The sequence below is a fragment of the Falco peregrinus genome, chromosome 4, assembly GCF_023634155.1.
Source record: "Falco peregrinus isolate bFalPer1 chromosome 4, bFalPer1.pri, whole genome shotgun sequence".
Classification (NCBI taxonomy): Eukaryota; Metazoa; Chordata; class Aves; order Falconiformes; family Falconidae; genus Falco; species Falco peregrinus.
In genome coordinates, this window is record NC_073724.1 from 113,709,570 (window position 1) to 113,733,892 (window position 24,323).

General features: G+C 43.6%; 2 protein-coding genes across 3 annotated transcripts in view; one reads left to right on the forward strand and one right to left on the reverse strand.

The window, feature by feature from the left end:
- PRCP (prolylcarboxypeptidase) overlaps positions 1-12,833 on the reverse strand; it is a 34,485-nt gene extending 21,652 nt beyond the window's left edge. The window contains 1 exon segment of the mRNA XM_055801461.1: positions 12,571-12,833. Coding sequence (XP_055657436.1) covers positions 12,571-12,693 — 123 coding nt within the window. The 5' untranslated portion in view covers positions 12,694-12,833.
- Positions 12,834-13,073: 240 nt separating this feature from the next.
- On the forward strand, positions 13,074-22,663 carry DDIAS (DNA damage induced apoptosis suppressor). 2 transcript variants are annotated; one of them, XM_013295078.3, is made up of 7 exons: positions 13,074-13,459; positions 13,906-13,988; positions 14,576-14,615; positions 15,538-15,666; positions 16,675-16,836; positions 17,975-18,092; positions 19,860-22,663. In XM_013295078.3, exons 4-7 carry the CDS (start codon positions 15,554-15,556, stop codon positions 22,413-22,415), a joined length of 2,949 nt encoding a protein of 982 aa, XP_013150532.2. In that variant the 5' UTR covers positions 13,074-13,459; positions 13,906-13,988; positions 14,576-14,615; positions 15,538-15,553; the 3' UTR covers positions 22,416-22,663. The 2 variants fall into 2 exon arrangements, with proteins under 2 accessions (XP_013150532.2, XP_013150531.2); XM_013295077.3 differs by lacking the exon at positions 13,906-13,988 and having other exon boundaries at positions 13,076-13,459.
- The last annotated feature ends 1,660 nt before the right edge of the window (positions 22,664-24,323 follow it).

The window sequence follows — 24,323 nt, forward strand, 5'->3', positions numbered from 1 at the left end:
TGATCCTCACTTGATTACAAACAGGAACGACCTTTTATCTTCCTGCAGAACTCCGAGTTCAAAGATTCACAAAGCATTTGAGGAAGACACATACATAACACACAACAGACTGCTGAAGAAGCAGCCAGCTCCAGATGGAAGACTGCAGCCACTACCCAAAGCACGGCTGCTGATAACTGCACTCCGTGAGTTTGATTAAAACCAGCAGTAGGCAGCACGAGATACTGTGCCCAAGAGGCTGAAGGCTCAAGTCAGTTTTGATTCTTTAGCTCAGAGAAACTTTCTACAGTGAAGTGCAGCTCACTGGCTCAGGACAAGGAGCCTTCCCCAGGCTGGTCCACTGAACAAATTCAGGTTGGAAGAAAGGGCCAAAACCCACCTTGCTGCCTTCTACCTGAAATACATGGCACGTTTCTTTGACTTTACGTTATATGTGCACATGTATCGCATGCTTTTGTTGAGCTCTCAAAGATGACTTCTCTCAGGATGAGGTTTTTTAATGTGTTTTTTTGTTGTTTTGGAAGCCCATTTAAAACAAAACAAGCCACTCTGCCACACATCTTCCCTGGGGAGGGTACAAAAAAAGCACAGCAGATGTTAGTTAGCTGTTCTACAGATGTTAGTCTGCTTAATATACTCCTGGAAGTATTCAGGAACTATGGCAATGAGTAAAGTACAAAGACAAAACAGGACATGTGGGCTAAAACCCACTTCCTTCTCAGCAGCACCTTAAGGTCAATAGTGATTACAGAGAGAGGACAGCAAACCCAAGCTTTTTACCAAAAAATAAAAAAACCCCAACAACAACAAAAAAGCCCACCCCAAAAAAACCCAAACCCAAAACAAAACTTTAATTCATAGAGTAGCTTCTAACCAAAAGCATTTAATATCATTCAAGGAGGTAGATCAGCACCTGGTAGTTTTGTACTTTTGAGTTTCTGGCAAGATTGTGCCTGCAAGCTTTTGTCATGGCTTGCGTTTTGATCCTCTGTGCAGTAGCTTTATTTTCACAAACTTGGATATTCCATGCGAAATCAAGTCAGTTGTTTTACTGGTGAGAAGCCAGGGGATTTAAAGAGTCACACTCCACCCTCCACACGTTCATGGAGTTCTTTTGAGTGCTCATCCTGTCTGAATTATTTCCTGAAGACAGGCAGATACAGGACAGGCTGAGGATATCCTCCTGCATGAACAGCAGCGTGGGCACTAGCCTCTTCGGGATTACACTGATGTGTTTCTATTCTTGGTTTTGCTCTTGATGAGCTGTTGGGGCTCTGGTCCAGTTAGTTTTATTTCCTTTTATAATCTTTGCTTCTGCCATTTAAGTTGCAGACCCACGATGGTAGGGTCGGCCTTGTCATCTTTGTACAGCATCATATTCAAGGGGGGCCCAAACTTTGTCACAAGTACTACTACAAATAATTAAATAGTCAAGCCATAAAAACCATTGCAGCAGTAGAGTACCACTAAAAAACCCAACACTCACACACCACTTAAGTCTTCAAAGCAGGGCAGACAGAACCAGAAGTGAAAGCTAAAAAAATAATGCTTAAAAAAAGACCTCCCTCCCTGACAGTATTGTTGTTTTGTTTCTTCCTATTGCACATTTACGTGCATTGTAGCCTGGCAGGACTGAGGCTTCATCTCACCAACAGCTGGTAAGGTTCTCTCAGTTTGTCCCTGCTCATTTAGTGCAGAAGAAAAAAAAGATCAAAACAAAGCTAACCTTGATTTTTTTTATCTTTTCAATTTTAAATGCAAGGAATGAGGAGTTTCCTTGCTTTCTAGCCTGACACTTGTGCAAGAGACAGCAGAGACTGAAGATTTGCACCACTTGAAACACACAATCATGTGATGCTCAGTGGAAGAGCAGGGAGATGTAAACTGCACCTTCTTGCATCAGGCCTTGCTAACCCATTAACTTGAAGGTCCTCCACAAAAACATATAAGTAAACTGGAAGAGATGGACTCCATGTCATTGTAATCTTCCACACTTCCCATAATTCAGAGGTTTTGTTCCTAGATTAATAGATCTGTCACATTTAACAAAAGATGTAGCACATGTGCTTTTTTGTCTGTTAATTGATTCCAGCTCCTATTCTACCAGCAATGGTCTAGAGCGACTGTTAGCAATTTTTCCTTGGCTGGAATTAGCTTTCAGCCAAACACTGTCCCCAAAACAAATACAGGCTTAAGATCCTTGTAACAAAAGGATCTCTTCCATTGCAACTATGTCCTTGTGAGTACACTGACCTTTGACTAGAATCATGCTTCATGTATTTTTACTGAAGGTTCTTCTTCTATGCGGCAGAAACCATGTCACCTGCTCTTGGGAGGCTGCAACTGTTCAAGGAAGTCTGCTTTTAGCACTCATTTATCACTTCAGTGATTAAAAAAGCACTGAAAAGGAAAGCCTCAAACAGGAACTCTACCCCTGCCCTGAATCAGAGTTGGGACAAGCCACTTGACAAGACCAAAGAACATTTAAACAGCTACAGGATATGCTGTAGGAAAGCACCAGGTTACTCAGGTCAGCCCTTGTTAGAAACGAACAGTATATGATGAAGCATTACTTTTATGTTGGAAACTTAAGCAGCTAACAAGAACACAAACAAACTGGTTTCAACTTCCACAAACCATTAGTAGTTTTGTGCTGCAATTGAAACTCCAGATTCTGCTTACCATGTAAAGATGAAGCCCATGAACACATTTAGGCTTTCATTACTTACGCGTAAAATCCTCCAGCAGTCACAGTGAAGATGCAATTCCTAGTTAAAACTTCTCCAGTTGGAAGGACAGTCTGAGAGGTCCTACAGACCTTCCCAACGTTTTCTGTCCCAGGCTCAAGGGCTACAAAGCTCCAGGACAGGGGATAATGGGTGACCAAGGCAGGAGATGGCAGGAATTACTTCTATCAACTTTACTGCTGACTCTCCCTAACCATACCCACCACTTCCCTGCCACTGCCCTTCTCCAAGCAATCAAGAGGCTTGTGCTGCTGAGAATCAATCAGCTACATAAATTTATAACAAACTGCTACTCACACTGCCCAATATCCCCATAATTGATGCTCCCATTCAAGGCATTATTATCCTGGTGAAATTCTTCCAAGGGACAAGGCATATGGAACAACCAGGTCAGAGCTGTATTACCCAAATATAAGGCTGAAGTAAGCTCAAAGAAGATGCACTACAACAAAAACAAAAGTTACCCTTGTGAAAGGTCTCGCAGACCTTTAACAGGCAAAGCCCTTTAATTTTTTCCATCTGCCTTCCAGATTGAATTACAAATACATCACAGTTGGAGGATTAACTTCAGAGGACAGGGAAAAATTGGACTTGAACCTTCAATATGTCACAGATTAAACAATATAAAAACATTCCAGTTCTGCTGAGAGTGTCCTAACATTTTGAGCAGGACTAATCATTTAAACAAAATATTTTGTAAAATAAGTTTGATCACCTCTGATCAAAACAGCTTTCATTTGGAAGATTTCCTCAGCTTTTTTTAAATTGAGACACAGGGAAGAGCAATATTTCAGATTCAAGACAGTATTTTGATTTAGTCAAATATTTTAAAAACCTCTACCCCTCCCCCAAAAAAGGCTAAAACTTTCTAGTTTGCCAAATACCTTTAAAGGTTCAAAGTTGCAACTTTTACTTCCCAGATTTTCAGAGCTACAAAGAAATTTGCTCTGTTGCATCGTTCTCCCAGACTTAGTTCAACCACTATTATTTGTATTTTATTTTCTACTAACTAATCCCACACAAGATGGGATCCAAGGAAGAAGAGACAGACATTGTGAAAGCAAACAGGAAAACTGTCCTGTCATCCATCCAGATATTCTTCTAATTAGACAAAGCACAGGCAAAACGGCAAAAGCTTAGTGCAGGGATGGCAGTTTATTTGTACTAAAAGGCACCAAATACCTCCATAAGGTCCAGTGCTAGGGATTTTACACATGCCACTGTGGATCATTTATTTAATAGTCACCAATTCTGATGAGCATTTAAGGGGGTGAGGGGGGAAAATTTCAGGAAACAAAGCATCAAAGCAGCAATTAATTAGTCATACAGCCCTTATGCAACAGCAAAAGTACCACATAGCAACTGCTACTTTGGTAAGCTTGCAGCGTATCTGAACACTGAAGAACAACTGTCTGCTTGCAGGCCTCAGACATTGGTAGATGGGATGATATGGAGAGCAGCAGCATTCATGGAAATAACATCCATGGCTCCCAGCAAGTGATTTGCAATCTGCTCCCTGCAGATTGCCCTACTTTACAACAGAAACATCAAAGTCTTTTGTCACAGCCATGACAAAAGTTCTCCAGTGGATGAAAAGTTCTAGCAAACATATGGTTAAATGATGGGTCTTTATATCAGTGCAGTTAGCACCCAGAAATGAGCTGGGCCACAGATGCCTTTCTTACAGCAAAGCAACATTTTTCTCATCTAGAGGCTCTCAGACTTCTATCCATTTATTTTATCCATTATTTTTCTATTTTCATTTCCTTTTTCCACTTAAAAGTAGGCAAGAACATTTTGTTATGAACCACGCTGTTTGGAACAGGCTTTGAGTAACTCCACAGACATTGGTAAAAGCAATTTGCCATCAACTTGTAGGAGCTCCTGCTTACGAGTCAAGGGAACTCTACATTCCACCCGCCCCCTCCAAGTGGCAGCAACTTGCAGGACTGAAAGCTGTACGCTTGTAGGTGGCCAGATATTTATCACCGTATAGGAAACACTACAGAAATGCCAGCACTTCCAGAGCTGCATGTGCTTCTGAACAGCTTTTGTGGAAGACACCATTTTCAGGGAATCACACAGCAGGGCAAAGCAAGCTGCTGCTTTAAGGCATAAATCAAACTGTTTGTTAATGCTAGTTTTGCTTTCACCCACTTCCTCTAGTTCAGCCTGGCCTCAGTCCAAGTCAAAGGGCCTGATGCCCATCACTTTCAGTTCCCATTGTCTTAAAAGGAAGTTCCTGCATGGAAACTACCATGTAAGCCTACCTCTGACTAGTTTTTACACATTAGGTCCCTTCATGGATGCTTTTTTAGAAAGGTTTCTTGCTTCACAATGCAAGAAAACTTACTCCCTTTGGAAGCAGAATAAATTAACTAGGAATGGAAGGAGACGCGCCACCAAGGGTGTCCTTATCAGCAGTCCGAGGGAGAAGCTAGCACACAGTATCAGAGCTCCCTGCATACTCACATCCCATGCAGGCAGGCCTTTTAGCATACCCTCTCCTCTTCAGGAAAGACACACACTTCTCTGATCTTACTCTACAAACACCTTTCCCAGCTAATCTTCATCTCTAAGCCTGACATGAGGGTAAGCTCATATGTAAACTTTGTATCTTGGCTATAGAAGGGTATAATGGAAAAAGGTGTTATGTCAATTTAAAGATAGAAACAACAGTCCAAAAAGATCAGGTTTTTTTCTTTACTCACTGTATGTTTTTAGAGAACTGCAGCCACACCACAACACAACTGAATGATGCTTGGCAGTGGCACTATAACAGCGCTGAGTATCAGAAAATACTCCATCCATGCTAGGGCTCAGCTAAAGCTTAGGAGACAGTAACTAAAAAGTTAAAATAAAAAAAGATAATTATCCCCTTACACCACAGGTAAGGACAACAGCCTCTGCTGACTGTGCTTAAAAGAAATGCAACTCCTACTGTTCTGTCCATATTTTATTCTCTGAATTCACATGCCTGGAAAACAAAGAAATGAACCATTTTGCAAGTATATGAAGATGACTGAGTACAGCCTAGTTTTCCCCATTAAGTTTCATATAGGTTTCATTGCTTTAGATATAAAAGCTAAATATTCCAGAATCTCTAGTGTCACACCGACTTTGCGTAACGTTACAAATTATCTGCACAGTCTACAAGTTCTTATGCTGTTGGCTGATCTTGATTTCTTCGAAGGCAGATGAAGAAATCAATACAAAACACATTAGCATCAAATCCCATGTTGAACTTCATTTTCCTCATCTCCCCATCCAGCTATCATGTCATCCCCCCCCCCCAAAAAAAAAGAAAAAAGGGCAAGAAATTCAGATCCAAGACCGATTCAACAGCTAGAAGCTCATGGGCAATTGGTACATGTCAAAATAACTTAAATGAAGTTAACAGGATTTATCTCATGCATGTCTGGCTTGTAAACAGCTTGTTACTTCAGCCATATGCAGTTTTGTTTATTGTTTAGTCCTTCAGACTTTCTTTAATCAAGCCAGTCTATCAGAAATCTTTCAGTGGCCTACTACAGCTTTTAATGATTAAAGCTAGTGAGATAAAGAAATGCCTGTTTTCAGACAGAGCAGTGATCATTGATGCTTTTTGTAGTCTCTAGTATTAACTACTCACTTGAAGGAAAAAGCTGCAAGTTGCGAGGAAATTAAGTGTTTCCTGCTTAATTTGAGAAGCTGATGTCTGTATTGTGACCCACAGATAAGTAGTGCATAAAAATAAAAATTCACTGACAAGCTTTAAACAAGTACTTCCCTGGTTTCCTGCCTGCTGAATAAGAGCTATTGTTTCTGTGTATAGACCTGGTTTATAGCTTACAGCTCCTGTTTTAAATCACACTATGAAATCACAGAGTAAGAGCTGCCAAGTACTCCTGTACTACTTGATGAGTAAAACATATATTCCAAGTAATTCACCTCAGAGACAAACATCAGCATCACTTCTTCTCTAACTACTGGCATAACTTTTAATTGGTACCAAGGGGCTCTGCAAAAAGCCTTTGTTTTTTCCCTTCACCAGAAGTTAAAAGTACTATTGTATTACAGTGCCGGGCATGAAAAACAAACCCATCTTCACCATTCCCAGCATCTGTTACTATTCCAACACACCAACCTGAGTCACAATAGGATGCTGAAAAAGCTGCTAACCAGAATTAAAAGTGATCTCAATCCATCTTAATATCCTTATAAGTGAGTTTAAGTCCATATTGAAAACATTGAGAGAGCTTATACATAACTGTTATATATACATTTTTAGTGATACTCATTTACGTTCAACAGTGAAAGTTTCAAATGGTGAAAAATGCTCAAATTAATTAAAAATATCTTGTTCTGTAATTGTAAACTTCCTTCTTGTGAGAACAATAGATGTAACATTTGTTTAAAAGCAAGTCTGATTAACTTGATACATTAAGACAGCATTGTCATCAAAAAGGTGATTCAGTCTCTCCACTGTGCTTTCCTTTACTCTACACATTCATGTACTGACATGACTGAAGTCAAACTGGTTTTTGATGTAGTACTGATTTTCAGTTACAGCAAGAAAATTCTGGGATTCACTGGCTTCCTCTAGATTGGCCCTTCCTGTAAAACAGAAAGAACCATATCTAAAAAAAAATAATCTATCTTTGCACCTTCTTTGCAATCCCTCTCAAAAAACTCTTTTCTGGCTTGAAATCTACATTCTATTATGCACACTTTCAATGAAGGCTTTCATTTTCTATGCCTAAGAACTTCAGTCTGTAACACAAAATAGGGTATTAAAGACACCCGGTACAGCCAGAGAAGATCAAACCGTATTACTTTTTAAACTTCGTTACTTTGAAGCTTCAGCATAGCTTCCTTTAACGTAGACACAGCATGAAGTGCAGATGGGTAAAAAACTGGCCGGATGGCCGAGTCCAGAGAGTGATGGTGAACGGAGAGAAATCCAGTTTGCAGCCAGTCGCCAGTGGGGTCCCCCAGGGCTCAGTACTGGGGCCAGTTCTGTTCAGTATCTTCATCGATGACCTGGACGAGGGGCTGGAGCGCACCCGCAGTGGGTTTGCAGAGGACACGAGCTGGGGGCAGTGTGACCTGCTGGGGGGCAGGGGGCTCTGCAGGGGGTCTGGGCAGGCCGGGCCGAGGGGCCGAGGCCAGTTGTATGAGGCCCAACGGGGCTGAGTGCCGGGCCCTGCCCGTGGGTCACACCAGCCCCCCACAGCGCTGCGGGCTGGGGGCAGGGGGCTGGGAACTGCCCGGCGGGGAAGGGCCTGGGGGGGCTGGTCGGCAGCCGGCTGGGCATGAGCCCCCAGTGTGCCCAGGTGGCCACGGCGGCCAGCAGCGCCCTGGCCGGTGTCAGCAGCAGCGTGGCCAGCAGGGCCAGGCAGTGCCCGTCCCCCTGTGCCGGGCCCTGGTGCGGCCGCACCTCGAGCCCTGGGCTCAGCGTTGGGCCCCTCACCCCCAGACAGACCCGGAGGGGCTGGAGCGTGTCCAGAGCCGGGCAGGGGCTGGGGAAGGGGCTGCGGCACAGCTCGGGGGGGGCAGCTGATGGAACTGGGGGCGTTTAACCCAGAGAAAAGGAGGCTCGGGGGGACCTTATCGCTCTCTACAGCTGCCTGGAAGGAGGCTGCAGTGAGGTGGCTGTCTGTCTTCTCCTGAGTAAGAAGCGACAGGACAAGAGGAAACAGCTTCAAGTTTTACCAGGGGAGGTTTAGATTGGAGATTAGGAAAAACGGTATTTGCCAAACGGGTGATCAAGCATTGGAACAGGCTGCCCAGGGAAGCGGTTGAGCCCCCATCCCTGGAGGTATTTAAAAGCTGTGCAGATGTGGTGCTTAGGGACATGGTTCAGTGGTGGGCTTGGCAGTGTTAAATTTACCAGTTTTACCTTAAAAAAGACCTGCTGATCTTGAAGGTCTTGTCCAACCTAAATGTTTCTACATGACTTAGAGCAAAGTCTTGCATATGAATTTACTAAGCTATGAAATACTGACACACCTATGAAATCTAGGAAGTTAAATGCAATCAGAACCCATCTTCTGGAAACTGTAACAACACTGGCATGTATTAGTTCAAAAGAATCTGATGGAAGGATTCTTTAACTCAGTAACTTAAAGTACAAACTAACTTTTGTTCAGCATCATTGGGTCCACCAGCACATTAAGTCTCACACAGCCATCAGTTATCAAATTTAATTAGAAGATACCACATACATTCTCTTTTCCAAGACAGTTTATCACCAAGTATCCTTCAAATATTAGGAAATTTAAGGCATCCCCTCAGCAGTACTGCACTTAATGCACCACAAGTTCTCAGGCTACATTTTTTGTAATGCTGGTATGTGTGTTGAAGACAGGAAAGCAGAGGTGCAAGACAAGGCTTCCCAAAGCTCAGAAAAGCTGCCTGACTCCAGACCCTCCCCGCTATACTACAAGATTATTTCTACTTGGGCAGAGAAGTAAGATGGCTCTTAAATGCCCAAAGTCCTTCCAATGGATTTGAATTGTGGTCATGGACACAGCTACCTACAAAGAAGCTATTCAGATAGTGGTGGTCTTCCTGCAGCCCTATTCATCCTACACATCATTCTCTCTGTCGAGTTCAGTTTTGGAGGGATTAATTTACACAAATCACAAACATCCTTTGAGCAAGCAAGCTACCAAAGCAGAAGTGAGAATAATCTTGCATACAAAAGTCATGCTAGTATATCAGAAGAGTTGAAAAGGAGACCAGCTTCCCCAATACAGATAAAATTTACTGATATAAAGATGTGGGTGATGGCAGTTTCTCCTTCAAGGGCCATCTGCTAAGCTGTGCCAGCATGAGGTACCCTTATACCAGGGTAATTTCATTTACACGCTGGAGGAGTAGAGGGCTGAGAGGGATCAGTTACTTTTGAAGGGGAAAGGAGGAAAAAATGAAATAAATCACACCCCAAAGCTAAAATAGGAGTTAAGGACACACAGAGGCCAGTATGGAAGCTAAGATCCTAGTCACGCTCACACAGGCATTGCACGACTTATTTCTCAGCAATCTAAACTCCAGCCCTGTCACAGGGATGTCTGGTAAACAGGAGGAAGTTCAATGTAAACGAGCATTGAGCTGAACTCTGACCCTGTTATTTCTCCATTTTTTATGAAAGCAGTCTTACATATCCTTGCAATATCATAGTAAAGGCTGACACTAAGCCCTCAAGCAACACTACAGGTTTATAGGCCCTCGTGCCAAGAGGCTCCATTTAGACATTGTGATTGCACATGAAAATTCTCAGCCTCTGAAATTCAGTTCTCCAACGTGCAACATTAAAGTTACCTCTTGAACACTGTAAGCAATTCATTAAGCACAGAATTTATGCAAGGAATCTATTTAGCCTTTTCAAAGTCTTCTTTTGTGGAAGTATTAAATATTTAAAGACTGTTTTTGAAGATATTTATAATATAAACAGATAAGATATTTTTTCTTTGTGGCAACATAATATTTTGCCATATTATAAAATAATTTTTGTATTGTATGGGTTTATGTAAAATTGTTTCAACTTATGATGAAAACCAAAGGGAGAAACAATAATTAAACCAGGAACTTTAGCTAAGTAAGACTCAGCAGCATGAACTGAAGCAGATGATCCATGCCATAAGTAACTATAATGTAATTAAACTTCAACGATCCTGAGAGGTGGCAAAGTATCACCGCCCTTATTTAATATGTAATCATTGTATTTATGTTCCACTACAGAATCATAATATAATTTCAAGTTCCCAGACAACACAGACAAGCCCAGACAAGGGCTTAAGAGTTTGCCTATCAGTTCTGGATGCTATGCTACTTGATAAAAAGCAGTCTTACGCCTTCCATGTGATTAGACCTCTCATGCTAACCCTGTGCCTTTCAAGTGCCAGGCAGCAGCATTCAGATCTTTAATGAATACAAAAAATAAACGAATTACACACACATCTCCTACCACATTCAATAATAGTCGTAAGTCTTTGGACAGGGAAAGCAAGGATTTTCAAGGTCTGTGAACAGGACTCCTCTTTCCCGCAGCAGCCACTCAGCCAACATGATTTTGCTTAAAGTATGAGGGGAAGAGAATGCAGAAGACTGAAGGGAGCGAGATGTGTCAATGTTACAACAGGATGTTACGGCAACTCTCCCCTTCCTTCTTGCAACATCTGCCTACCTCCACAAATCCACAGATCTCAGGTACACAGCAGCTCTGCTGTTTTGCTGGCAGCTGGAGGGTACACAGGTTGTCTCTATGATAGCTGAGATTAACTAGTTAATATCACAGCCCAGAGAGGGGATGAGGACAGAGGTGTAACAGCACAGTGACAAAAGGTGGTTCAGACCACAGCACAGAATTAGTATCACTGATACTATGATAGCAATGTGTAACAACTGATGAGCCAGAACAATTAGGTGACACACTTAAGAGTTACAACACTACCGCAGGATTGATATCCCGGTCAACACTGACCACACATTGCTGAAGGTATCTGCAATGTGTTACCAAAATAAGGTTTAGGGCTATTAAAAGAGTTAATGGAGGGACCCAAATCTCCAATCACTACCGGAGTGATTGAAAAGCATTACCCAAAGATGCTTTCAAGACACAGGAATTCCATAATTTATGCAGGGAGACCACTGGAAGAGGAGCACTCCCAAACCACCAACACTGTTTGCAGAAAAATATAATCTCAGTGCACGGGTTTCTCACTAAAATTGTTCCCAACCCATCTCTTACACCTCTAATGACACAAATCTTGACTTTAAAATTATTCCTTAGCTATTCAGGATAATCTTGCAAGGGTTATCTGTCATCTTCATGTCTGTTCTCTCTAAAAGCATAATCTTCCCATTTTGCTCATTCCATTGTAAATTCACCTACAAATTTGAAACAGGAAATGTTCAATCCACATATCATCCAAGACACCTGTGAATTAAAGAGCTGCTCCTTCCCCACTCCCTGTGTGGACAAGGGCATGAAATTCAGATGCAGGCTACAAGCCTGATTCTAATCAAACCAAAGGAATACTAGTAAAGCTTCCTCTCCCCTTATTACACCTCCCAGCAAGAGGTACCATTACCTCCCCCAGCACAGGTGAAGATGCAGACGCTCCCTGACACCTACAAAGGAACTGTTCACTGTTTTTGTGAACATATTGCAGCCAATATTGCTGAGGTCTCTGTTCTGCCCACGGGCTATGGATTTTGCCAACAAGTTGCACGGGGAATTGTTGGAGCAGTCAGGAAAACGAAGCCCAGGATAGCAACAGAAATCTATTCCATATTTAAAACAAAGTCACAGAACCGCTATTTGCAAATACCTTCAGGGTACAGCTGAGTCCCCTCGCGGCCAACATGCTGTGCAGTCTGGTTTCGAACAGATTTTAGTACTAGAATATGGTGTATAGGTGTGACTGAGCAGGCTGCTTGTTACCTTACATAGCCGCAGTAGTCAATAATACTCAAATAAGCGGAATATTCAAGACTTGGAACATTTTACCGAAGAGACCGAGCATCGGAACACCCGTAAATCTACAAAAGCATACAGGCTGCAGCTGAATAAGGCTTATCACAGGAAAAAAGCTCCATGAAGCCCCACGGAAGCTCCCTGCCCGAGCCAGGCTCGGGCCCCCGGCCCCCCAGAGCCGGCCGCGCTGCGGGCACGCTGCCTAGTGCCAGCCCCCGCGCCGGCGGGGCCCCCGGGCGGGCTTCCCCTCGCCCCGGCTGGCAGCAGTAGCCCCCTGCCCAGCACCGCCCGGAGGGGAGCACCCCCCCTCAAACGGCTCGGCGGGCGGGAGCGCTGCCCCCGGCCGCGGCGGGCTCCTACCTGCTGCGTGAGGTAGCGTGTGAGGTAGGGAGCGACTGGCGGCGCGGCGCCCCGGCGGCAGGGAGAGACGGGCAGGGCGCCGGGCGCCCGGAGGAGCAGGAGAACCAGGAGGAGCCGCAGCATGGCCGAAAGGAACGGAGTCCACCCGCCGCCCCGCCGCTTTATAGCGTCCCCGCGCCCCCGGCCCGGGGGCTGCCCCGAGCCGGCCCCGCGGGGAGCGGCGGGCGGCGGGACCCAGCGGCGGGGGCGGTGCCGCGCCTGCGCACTACCGCACGGCCGCCGGGCGACTCATTCCACCGGGGCGGGGCTACCCGCAGGCGTGGAGGGGCGGGCATTAAGCAGTGGGGCTTTGCGATTGGCTGTGGAGGGGAGGGTAGCTCGCGCACGCTTCCGCGGTTGGCTGCGGCGACTCTGGATACGGGTTTGGGGCGCGCGGCGTCTTGTAAAGCGACAGCGACTGGCTACTTGAAGCACGTGATCCGCCCCTCTCGCGTCTACGCTCCGCAGGAGGGGAGCGTGAGAACGAGGCTGGCATCCTCGCTTTGTTATTGGGCAAGTGGGGCGGGCCTGCCTCCGGGCCGCGTCACGATTGGCGGAGCGCCGTCTCGTCCCCGCCCCCGGCAGCGGCCCTCAGCGTCACGCACTGTCTCCTTCTCAGGGCCAGAACCGTGCCGGGCGGCTCTTCCCCGGGGCCGGTGCTGAGGCGATGGCGGCACGGCCCCCGTAACCACCCTGCGGCGTTGCCCTCCCGTGCTGGCCTGAGGGCACCGAGGGGCGGCGGCGCCGCTGCCAGCTGCCTCTTCCCGTGCCTGGGGGACCGCGCTTCAGCGCGGTCCTTGGGGCCAGCAGGCAGAAGCTCGAGTTGGTGGCGGATAACGGCGCTGCAACGGTAAGAATGATCGTAATTCGGTAACTGAAGCGTTTTTTGGGTGTTGAGTAAAGCTTGAAGCGGCCGGGACGAGTGAGGGGGGCGGGGGTGAAACGGGGCAGCTCATACCGGCCCTCAGCCGCCCTGTGCGGTGCCCGCGGCCGGTGCCGGCGTGGGCCTGCGGGGGCGGCGGGGGGGTTAAGGGGCTCAGATTGCAGCGTGAGAGCTCTTAATAACTCTTCTTGGGTGAAGTTTGGGGGGATTGCTAATAAAATCGGGTTTAAGGCGCTGAGCTCCCGCGAGAGGGCAGCAGGCACCGACAGAAATCTGGGTGAGGCTGCGGGGCTGCTGCAAGGCGGCGCTCCTGGGGGGGGGGCTGTGTGATCGCAGAGGTTTGGGTTGTTAATTAGAAAAATAAAGTAAAACAGATCTACTTGTACAGCATTTTTTTTTCAACTTGTGCCCAGATAACGAGTAGTGTGTTTCTACCAAGGAGAAACAGGTGTAGATCTTCAGCCTGCTCTAAAGCAAGCTCTTCCCCAAACCTGTGGTAATACATACATGCTATGCTTTATTTCCCAAGGGAATACTTGGAAGTGTTCGCTGTGTTTTCTGGGGTTTGAGGTTTCTTCAAATGTCTTTAAAAAGTGTAACTAACAGTCTGAGTTGAAAACCAACTGGAATGTGAAGCACGTGCCGGTTTCTCCAAGTCCACCTTCTTGGGCAATAACAAAATCAGGCTTAATTTTATTACTTCTGTATATTAGTATGTTTTCCATGTACTTTTTAATGATATCTTGTACTGTAACTAAAAAAAAAATAGTTGTTTTGGCACAAATTGAAGGCATGCAGCATTTAATATATTCGGTCTAATGAGTGTCAATAAGTGTTTTGAAAGGATAATTATTTACTTATTTATTTTTTCATTTTGGTTAGCTCCCCAGTAAAGCCTTTACCTTTTCCTGCCTCTGGTTTCCTGGCCTTTCTGCCATAGTGAATACTGGGATATCTGGGTGGGTTTTTTCTGGTGGTTTGGTTTTTGTTGGTTTTTTTTTTTTAACACTTAACTACTCAGAGTAGTAAGTTTAGTTACTCACATGTTTCTAGTACTCACGTTATGGATCTTGTTTTTACCAGAATGCTGAGAGCAGTGCACCTAAGGTCAACCAGATAACCTGTAAGTTGAAGGGGTTTTTTTGGTAGCAAAATATGAACAAAACATTATTGTTGAATGTTTTTTAACATGTAAAAGCCATACTTGAGTCTCCTTTAGGTCTTTGGCCTTTTGCCTCCCCAAGGGTCTTCTGAGATGAAGATGTGAAATTCACTTCCTATTCTGAGTTTATTCTGCAGCATACATTGAAAAGAGATGTATATTTAGCTATTACTGTGATGAAAGTGCTTTTGCAAAGAAGGATTTATAAGGTGTCCTTTAATTCAGCTGTAGAGAACATTTGTTATTTAAGTTGGAAATCTATTATTTTAGGTATTTTAGGGTATTTTTTTCTACATGTTTCTAGCATCTGCTGAGAAAAAAGTTAACTTTCTAAAATAGGGGAAGTTTCCCAAAACCTGATGTTTTGGACAGTATAGTGATAAGAAAGGCAAGAGAATATAGTTGCTATTGCGAGCCCTTTTGAGATTTTCTGGGCATCCTGTCCTTTCAAAGTCATTGGTATTGAAGGCTTTTGCAGAATTACACATGTAAAATCATTTCAGTTTTTAACGCCATGTTGTGACATCATTCTAAGTTAAGGACAAAAATCAAAACCTCATTTGCTGCAGTACTGTGTTTTAAGGATATTTCTAATAAAGACTCCCTAAATACAAGTGGGAATGTGCATGATTTATCTGCAGTGGTGTGCAGATATCACGAGCACTTCCTTATTACATATCTTCGTCTTTTTTTCTTTTTAAAGAGTTAATTAAGGGTAATAATGGATGGGATGTTGCCACAGTTGGGCTACCATTTTCAAACAGAGATCATCGTTTCCAGAGGGCTGCCTTTCAAAATGTTTAAACAACCCAACTAAAAGCAGTTAATGTTAACGTCTCATGAAATGAGAACTCTTTGAACCATTTTGACTTACTTGTTTCAGGTGATGCTGTGAACACATGAATAGTGTGAGAGGACTCTTGGCTGCCTCTGTAATTTCTGTCTACAACTCCAGCTTCATCTATCCTGCCTGTCAAAACTGCTTTTCTAGGCTGATACTGAATTCCAGGAGGTATGCCCTGTTTTGGGGATCATTAATTGTAGCTCTCAGAGGCCTTGGGAGTCTCCGTTAGCTGAACACAAGTTAAAACAAATTAGTGAAAATCTGGCCATTGTAGAAATAAGTGCTAATTTCAGATATTTATATTACTTATTACTATTTAGATCTCTTTATATTCCAGTAGCAGCTTGGAGGTCATCATGGATCAAGAGTTCTGTTTCGTTCCGTGCCATGCAATGTTGAAGGGCAGTTTAGGACAATAAATGATTTGTGTAATAGCTTCCAAGTGTATCCCTTGCAGTCTATCCAGTTCTTCAGTGCTGTTTCTAAAGTGAAAAGCATTGACTGAAAGGCCATCCAAATAGAATCTTTTATTTTCTCCATTTTTTCTCATTCTGTATGTGAAATGCATCAGGTAGTCTTATATGATTCTTCCACTTACTGTGTGTCCAGAAACACATGGGCTTTCCTTTTTAATCCCACTGTTAGGTGAAATCTGTGACACAGAAGAACAGTAAATCAATGAATGTCAGCACTAAACAGAAGGAGCTGACTTTGTAAAGCAAGAATATCTGTTGCTTCAAATGCTGAAGTAGAAGATAACAGTGCTGTTTCCTGATGATTTTTTAAATTTAGGTATTATACTAAAGCTGCAGGAAACAAAATCCCAAACCAGAATGAAACGTGAAAAATGGGGGTGTAGGGAATTCAAAATTACTCCCCAACAGGCCAGTCAAAGCCCACTGTCGCTCTCCAACTTCACAACAGGCTAGCATTTAATAAGTCAGTAAAAGAAGCCAGAGGGATTCTGTCATGATACAGACACCTTGCTGAGTCTGTGGTAAGATTAATGCCTCAAGGAATAAAGAACAAGAAAGAACCTTATAGTTGGAATGGAATGGAATATTTGATATGTTATTGTAATAATACTTACAGCTGCAGATAAGTTCTTACCTCAGCAGTGATTAACAGAAGTTTGCATATACAATCTTTTTTTATCCTTTTACTGTCTTTTGTCAGGTTTCACTGTGTAAAATGTGGCTGCACAGGTGAAGCTAAAGATGCAAGCTACAGGTATAGATTGTCCCTAAAGATTGCTGACACTAATGATTTGTTTGACATTACTGTGTTTGGAAGTTGCTTAGATCCATTCTTTGGGGTCACCGCAAAAACTCTACAAAGGTAAGGAATGGATTCTTTCTAACTATTTAACTGTTGCTTTTTCTTCAGCCTAAAAAAAAGTGAGATGATTGGGAAGAAGCTGCCAGAGTGCTCCCTTCCAGCATTTCCTTGGTACCCATTACCTTGAGAAAATGCTGAAGTTTGGTTTCTTCCTGGAATCTTGAAATTTTAAGATTAATTACTTCTATGTAGTAGAAGAGATCCTTCACTTGTCCATTTGAGGCAGCTACTACCTGCTAAGTGAGCTTCACAGTGTGGTTGGTTGGGTGTCTTTGTTGTATTCTTCCTCCTTTAAGATGATTGAATTTCCTTTATCTAATGTCAGATTAGTAAGTTAGCTTTTCAGAGATTTAGACATATTTTTTCCTCAAGATTTAGAAGAAGACTCTTAAGCAAAAGCTGGAGCCTTTGCATTGTTTGGGTTTTTTTTAACGGTTTGCTTTTTTAAAAAACTTGCACCTTATGACTTTTCATCAATATGATCAGATTTTCCTTTAGAAAGGAGGGATTTCTAAGAAAGCCTGTTGGTCCTCAGAGCCTGACTACCCACACTGTAAGCTTCAGACTTTCTTATATGTGAAACTGCTAGGATGGGATATTCAGATACATCCACTTCTTTCTCTATTCTGTTATTTTCCAATACCTTGTGTTGTCACTGGGTCAAAGATGAACACTTTTAAAATCCCGTATTAGCAGTATTAATAACACACTTCATGGCAGGCATTCTACACTGGACTGCATACTACTGTCCACTGTGACAGAGTTATTTGCATGTCTTAATATGGATACCGCTGTCGCTGTAAAGGTGCGGGCAGAAAGGATATGTAAGCAATAGCACCATATTGACAGCATTATATAGTCATCATGTTGATACAAAAACGACAGCCATGCATGGAACTGAAAGTTGTGTGTATATTAACCTTGTTCAGAGCGATTGTTTTGTTTACTTCTGTTTCACTAACGAATGAAGTGAACTAAACAATTGAATTTGTAGGTTCATGGTTTCCTGTTTTCATTTTACGTTTAGTTTAAGCTACCACAATATCTTCTCTTTAGCATGTGTCCTACCTGTATGACAGCTAAAAAGCTATGTAAGGCTTCCTCTGTTGGTCCAATGCTTCTATATGTTTTCCTCAAGGTATATTCAAGACTTCCATCAGCTGTCAGGAGAAACAAACACAGATGCATCTCCAGGAGCGTTAGTTCAAGCAGTGGAAACTTGTTTCATTGGAAAAAGGTTTATATTTGGAGTGAAGGTAATTTCTAATGCACATTACTCTCTTATAATGAGTTTTTTCATTAGCTTGTAGCCAGTTGGGGGCATAGACTGAGTTATCAAAGCATCAGGTACAGTATCTTTTGGGAATTTGAGAAAATTTAGGGCTAGGACATGGGAAGGATTCTGCTCCTCTTGCCCCAGACACCTGTGTTATTTTAAATGAGTCACATCCAAAAGTCATCTTGAGTGGCAGTAGTCAGCTTGACAGCTTGTCAGGGCTGCTTTTCAGAGAGCTTGAGCAGTGCCAGCTCTTGTGCATATCAGTAACAGCTTGGAGTCTGTTAAAAAACCATGTACAGTTCAAGCAAGAAACAGACTGTCTCTTCAAGCACTGCCCTACCTTGCCTATGCTGCATAGTCTCCTGGTGCCTGAAATGTCAGGAGAAACACATCTCCTTGCAGCATTTTGATATTTCTGGATTTAAGAGCATGTTTAAAAATGTTGATACAGTACAGCTGTTTAGCATATGCATCTGCAGCTCTTTTATGTGTTTAACAGACTTTGGAATATTAGTTCTTAGTAATATTTCCATAGAAACAGCCTTCTGAGTTCTCTTCACCTGGCGCTTGTGTGAGTCAATCATGTTATGAAGTCTGTGAACTAAATCCTACCTGGCAGGTGGTTTTCCTCTCCCATGGGCACCATGAGGTTTGTGTCTGAGCTCAGGTTTTCCTGATGCACAGCATCTTAAGTAATGAAAATTAGAGGACTTCATGCATTAACTTTACTGAGCTGGAACCATTCACCAGGTCTCCAGGTCTGATACCTTTACAAATACAAGTAATCTTACATATCAACAGCCTTGTGGCTGTTCCTGCACGCACAAGGACTGAACACACATTCGAAGAGCATTTGTTCAGCCTTCGGCTGCAGCTATGCTTACGGTTGCACTCTCTCACTTAAAACTCAGAATCAACATAGGTTTTAAGACCTACATAGAAGGGTATTGTCCTTGGCTCACAGCCTTCAACCTCAGCCTTTGCATAGGCTCAGGGAGTAGGAGGGTAGTTGAATTTCAAGATGGCTGTGTTCGCTTTTTGGCCTCTCTGGCATTGCCACACCTTGAGGAGGAGGTGAAGAAGGTTTTTATCCACTTCTCAAAACATTAGATAATTCCCTCTGCTTTTAATGTCATTTTTTTTATCTCTAACTTGAGGGAAGCAGGTTTTATAAAGAATTTGAGCTGAAGCTTCTTTGAAACACTACTCTCCAAATAAATCTGAGAAGATAAAGGTTGTAGCTTATTTCTCTCTCACAGAGGTAAGGCATAGAAAATATGCTGGCTTGATAACTGAGCTGCCAAGTCAGGTAGATACCTGGTACCAGAGTACTTTCCTTCAAGTACTGCCCAGTTCCTCCTAGATAAAAGCATTGGCCTTAGGCAACTAGCCAATTGCACAGAATTGCACTGGAGGAAGCCCGGAAGCACCCAGTGCCCTAAAGAGAGGATTTTCTGTGAAGTCCTTTCTTGGAATTCTTGGTTGTTTTTCCAGCTCCAGAACTCTGCATAATTGCAACAAGCAAAGAACCTCTCACTGTGATGCCCTTTGTAGCCCTTGCCAGTGCTTATTTCCCAGGGAGTACTGCTTTGTGACAGACTGTTTTGTATTCTCTTCCCTGCAGATCCCACCAAAAAGTGAGAACTAAATTTAAGCCTGACTTAAAAGACATGTGTTAATTTTTTTTCCTATTACAAAACAAAGCATTGTACTAAGTTGTTGGTTTTTTTCTTTTTCCCCCCAGCATTGTGCAAGGGAAGATGGAGGGCATTCTGCTGCCAGCAGCATCTTGCAAAACCGTTCCAGGATTAATAGAAGTACAAAAAACCTTACAGCTTGCCAGATCTTCTTGCCAAATGCTGCTGTTACTGGCTTTACTGTTATCACCTACTTCCATCGGCTCCTGCAGTCGGCAAAATTCAAGAACTGTAATAACAGCTCATATTTACCTGATGCATCATCGGCTCCAATAGATGAACCTGTCAGTGAGCTCAGCAACTTGTCTAGCCTGAGCAGAAGCTCCTGTTTTGTTCAGTCTAGTGGCAGAGAAAGTTTTTTAGGGTTCTGGCAGCAGTCCTTCAGCCTGAATTCATCTGTTGCTTGGGTAACAGTGGAAGACTTTCCCACTCTAGAAGTGGGAAAGCTAGTGAGCGAACAGCATGAACAAGAGGGGAGACCTGTCTCTGCAGAATCGTGCAGCGTAAGTCTCAACAGTCAAACTCTTTGGGATTCACAGTTTTGCAGGTCTTTTGTGAAGGAAGGGGATAAAGAGGAGGATAATGAATTGAGTTCACAGCCTAGTCGGACTGACAGTACCTCTGCAACTGATAAATTAGAGAGAGCATGCTCTTCAAAGGCTGAGTGTTCACATGGGAACAGTTCCAGGTTGTTACAACATCCCTTGGAACTTGGGGTAAAAAGCGTTTACCCAAAGGCTAATAGCAGAAATTATTCTTACCCAGAAAAATCCCACAACTCCCTTTTTTACAAGAGAGATGTCTCAGCTTCTAATCACATAAATGTCGCTGAAGTGTCTCAGATGGACTCTATGCTTTGGGATGAGTTCCCATTCTCAGAAAGCCTAAATGAATTTTTAGACAAAATAGAAGATGGTAAGAGTTTTGCAACATCACCCAGCCTTGATGCAGGCAAACATGCCCTTCTTGAAAGTCACAAGTTGGGGGTAAATCATAGCAAATCATATCCTAGGCAAACCCTAGTAGCTGGTGATTTGCATGAAGCAAGTATCTCAGGGAGGTTCTTGCCACCAGCAGAGAATGATAGTTGGGAGAACATATTGTTTGCTTGTCTTCAGTCAAATGCAAATCCTCCGAGTGATGAAGTGTCACAATGTGAGTCTTCCTCTAAAGTTTTATCTTCGGCTGACAAGGAATGTGGAGCATCTTGCTTTATACCTAACCCTCATCTACCTGTTCTGTCGCAGCCCTTGCCAGTTACATCAGAGCTTTCTGTTTCTGAGAGCAAATATGTGCAATCCAGGGATGCAAATACTGGCATTTCAAAGTCAGCTTGGTCTTTTATTAGTCTGCAGTGTACTGCTGAACATGGAGAAACCTCCTCTTTAAAAAGGAGCAAGGCGGCTACCTGCGTGCATTCTGCACATGATAGCTGTTCAGCTGGTTGTGAAAATAAAGAAAATTATTCTTCTGCGCCAAGCCAAAGAACAGATCTTACATTCTCAGGGGGATGGGACTGTGATCCAGCAACTCCCAACAATACGAGAAGGATGTATGAAAGAGAATTAAAACCATTGACAGAACTGCCAGAAAATACCTTCAAAAGCGTTAATAGGAGAGAGATGCTGTGGAACAGGATCTTCCCTGAAGGCAGCTACAATGCTTCTGCTGATCTCTTTGATGCAAGTGCAAAAGAGGTAGCAAAACCTGTGGAATTCTTAAATAAATCATGTAATTCTTTAATACAAGAAGATATTTTGACAGAAAAGGTCGCAGCTCCTGAATGGGTGCTTTATCCTGGAGTTGTTCCCTGTAACAGTTCAAACCTGAGCTCATCCCTGCACCGGTCCTCTCCTGCTTTTAGTAAGCACAGTACACCAGTAACTTACTCCTTCTGTGATTCAGAATGCAATTCGGTCAGCTCTCAAGACTTCGTTCCTTATTCACAATCAACTCCTGTAACAAAACATTTCCCAAAACTGTGGCCTCTTGGGGAAAGAAGCTCTTTTACGACTATCTTCACCCCTAAAAATCCCACCAAAATTCATTCCAAGCGATCCAGGTCCTCCTTTCAAAACACTCTGTTGCAGCAGCTTACTGGCAGGTTAGTGAAACATCCAAGGCTGAGTAACGGGGAAGATGAAGAAAGTACTAGCTCTGTTTCACAGCAGTTCCGCAACAGCCAGCCACCTGGCAGCTCTGAGGAGTGGATCCCTCCATCTGCAAAGAAAAGGTGGAAAGCAACTACATCTTTAAACTTAGAAGCTGTTAGCTGGACTGCTGACTTGCAATCGACCTGTGAGCACAGCGGCAGCAACCAGACTTCTGAAAGCAAAGGGAATAGTGAAAATGATGCATGCTTCCAGAATGAGAGATTAAACCCTGGGGACACAGCCAGGATTCTGACAACTCCTGTATCTGCAGGTGTCACCAAGGCCTTGTTTTTAAACAATGCAGTCCTGGGAACTTGTTCCCCTTCGGAAGGCAAGAATCCCCTCTCCTGGGCAAATTATTCAGGAGGTATATTGGAAGGGGCAACTGGCTGGTCTCCTGAGTTGTTCTTCCAAGCGCAGGCTCCTTTTTCCAATAAGCCAAAATACTAAACAAAGGTATTTCTGTGCTGTGTTTTTTTAATTATTTTTAAGACTTTTGGGAAGGAGCCAGTAGAAGAAAAGAGCTATTTAACAATTAAATTGTTTATAGACCTGTTGGCATATGCCTTCCTCAGATGAGCTATGTTTATTTGCAGATCTTTGTACCACACCAACGGGGGAAAACAGAATTTGCAGTTACTGTATTTTATTGTAAATTAACTCTGGAACGTGCAATAAAGACTTTTACAGAAGTGGGAGTTTTTAGTAGATCTCACTTTATCAAGTACAGGTAGGTGAAGTGTTTTAGCATTCGGTGTTGCCTTTTCATCACAAGAAGGCCTGGAGTCTGTGCCCACTCCAGATTCTTGCCTGCTGACTTTCTGGGGAGAAGGGCCAAGTTTTCATCAAATAATTTCAATTACCGTATGGGCGCCTCGTATTTGAGCCCACTTGGGATCCTATGAAGCACTGAGGTGGGTAGAGAGGACCATCCTGAGCGGTTGGCAGCAGCTCCCAGTTTTCCAGTGGGTTTTTTCAAGGTTGCTAGTGGCAGATGCCTGGCAGTGTCTCTGCTCATCCTTTCTTTGAGGTCTTCCATATCCCCCATGCAGAACCGCTGCATTTGGGATCATTGACGAGAGAATTGGAGCTGCTGCTGCAGGCTTGTAGCTCAGGTCCTGCAGAAGGATGTGGGAACCTGATGGCTCAGGATCTCATCAGCCTGAAAATGCTGACTTGTAAAACCAGAAGCGGTCCTAAAATTGTCTGCTGTGATATTTATTTTTTTTCTGAGTCATAGGATGCATATGCACCATGTACATCATGACTGGTGACAAGGAGAGTTTACTTCATTCATTCTCTGCTATGAGATAGAAATGAAGCGAGGCCTCAAACACAGAACTGCAGTGATGTCTAACGCACCTGCTTAAGCCCCAGACTCGGTGTTCAGAAGAGTTTGGTGTCTCTGCATGCAAGAACAACTGGTATCCATACTGACAACTAAAGCACTTCCAGGTTACAAAGACACCCTCTCTGCCTTTGGTAATCTCAGAGGCAGAGGTTGCTGGAAGTTAGAAGAGTATTGTGGGAACGTATGCTTTCGTGCTTCTCTTGTTCCTATGTATTTTCCTTAGTATATGTTGTTGGTCGCTGTTGGGAGACAGGGCTACAAGGGCTTCTTGTGTGACTCTTTAGGCCTCTCCAACCTTACGTTCTCATGGTCAGGCGGTGGGTACCTCAGTGGGGCGCGCACACAAACCAGCGTGGGAAGGCAGGGTCTAGCTAGGAATGGAAGCCACTTTTAGTTTTGGCATTTGAGCTGTGCTCTTTGTGTGCCTTCATATCTTGTCTATAAAATAGTTATTATGTACCTGCTCATGATTCTCAGGACACTCAGGGAAGTATGAGGGCATTTACTCTCACCACCTTGTCCCTTCTCTGCTATTTTTAGCATGGATCACCCTTACAGAACATACAGGTAAAACCTTTTCAGTTTCTTGGTCTCTACCCTAAGTTCTGCACTTCCTAATGAAATGCATTTCTCAGGGAGGGCTGGGAGGGCAAAGAGCATTTGAAATCAAACAAACTTCTGCAGCCGAGTAGGATATTGATGAGATACAGCCTCTCCTACCAAGGGTACAAGTGTGCCGAGGCTGCAGGCATTCCTGCAGGCTGACCAAAGAAAACAGTTCCTCGTGGCTACACAGCAAGGCTGCACATGTAAACGCACGTGTAAATTCACAGGTGAATTTACAAAGAAGTTTTCCGTAGCAGTCAGCATTTGTTCGTGGGGTTTTTTTCACTGCTTACAGTTGAGGCACAGGGTCAAAGACTTGCCCAGCATTAAGAGGTCGTGGAGCCAAACCGTATATCACCGAAGGATGATAGATAGATGAAAGATTAACCAGCAAAGCACCT

Bases quoted from the DNA above. Each gene is read 5' to 3' on its own strand.
- DDIAS (XM_013295078.3), top strand. From the start codon at position 15,554: ATGAATAGTGTGAGAGGACTCTTGGCTGCCTCTGTAATTTCTGTCTAC. The intron at 16,837-17,974 runs GTAAGGAATGGA...GTTTTCCTCAAG, and splicing joins ACCGCAAAAACTCTACAAAG to GTATATTCAAGACTTCCATC. The intron at 18,093-19,859 runs GTAATTTCTAAT...TTTTCCCCCCAG, and splicing joins GGTTTATATTTGGAGTGAAG to CATTGTGCAAGGGAAGATGG.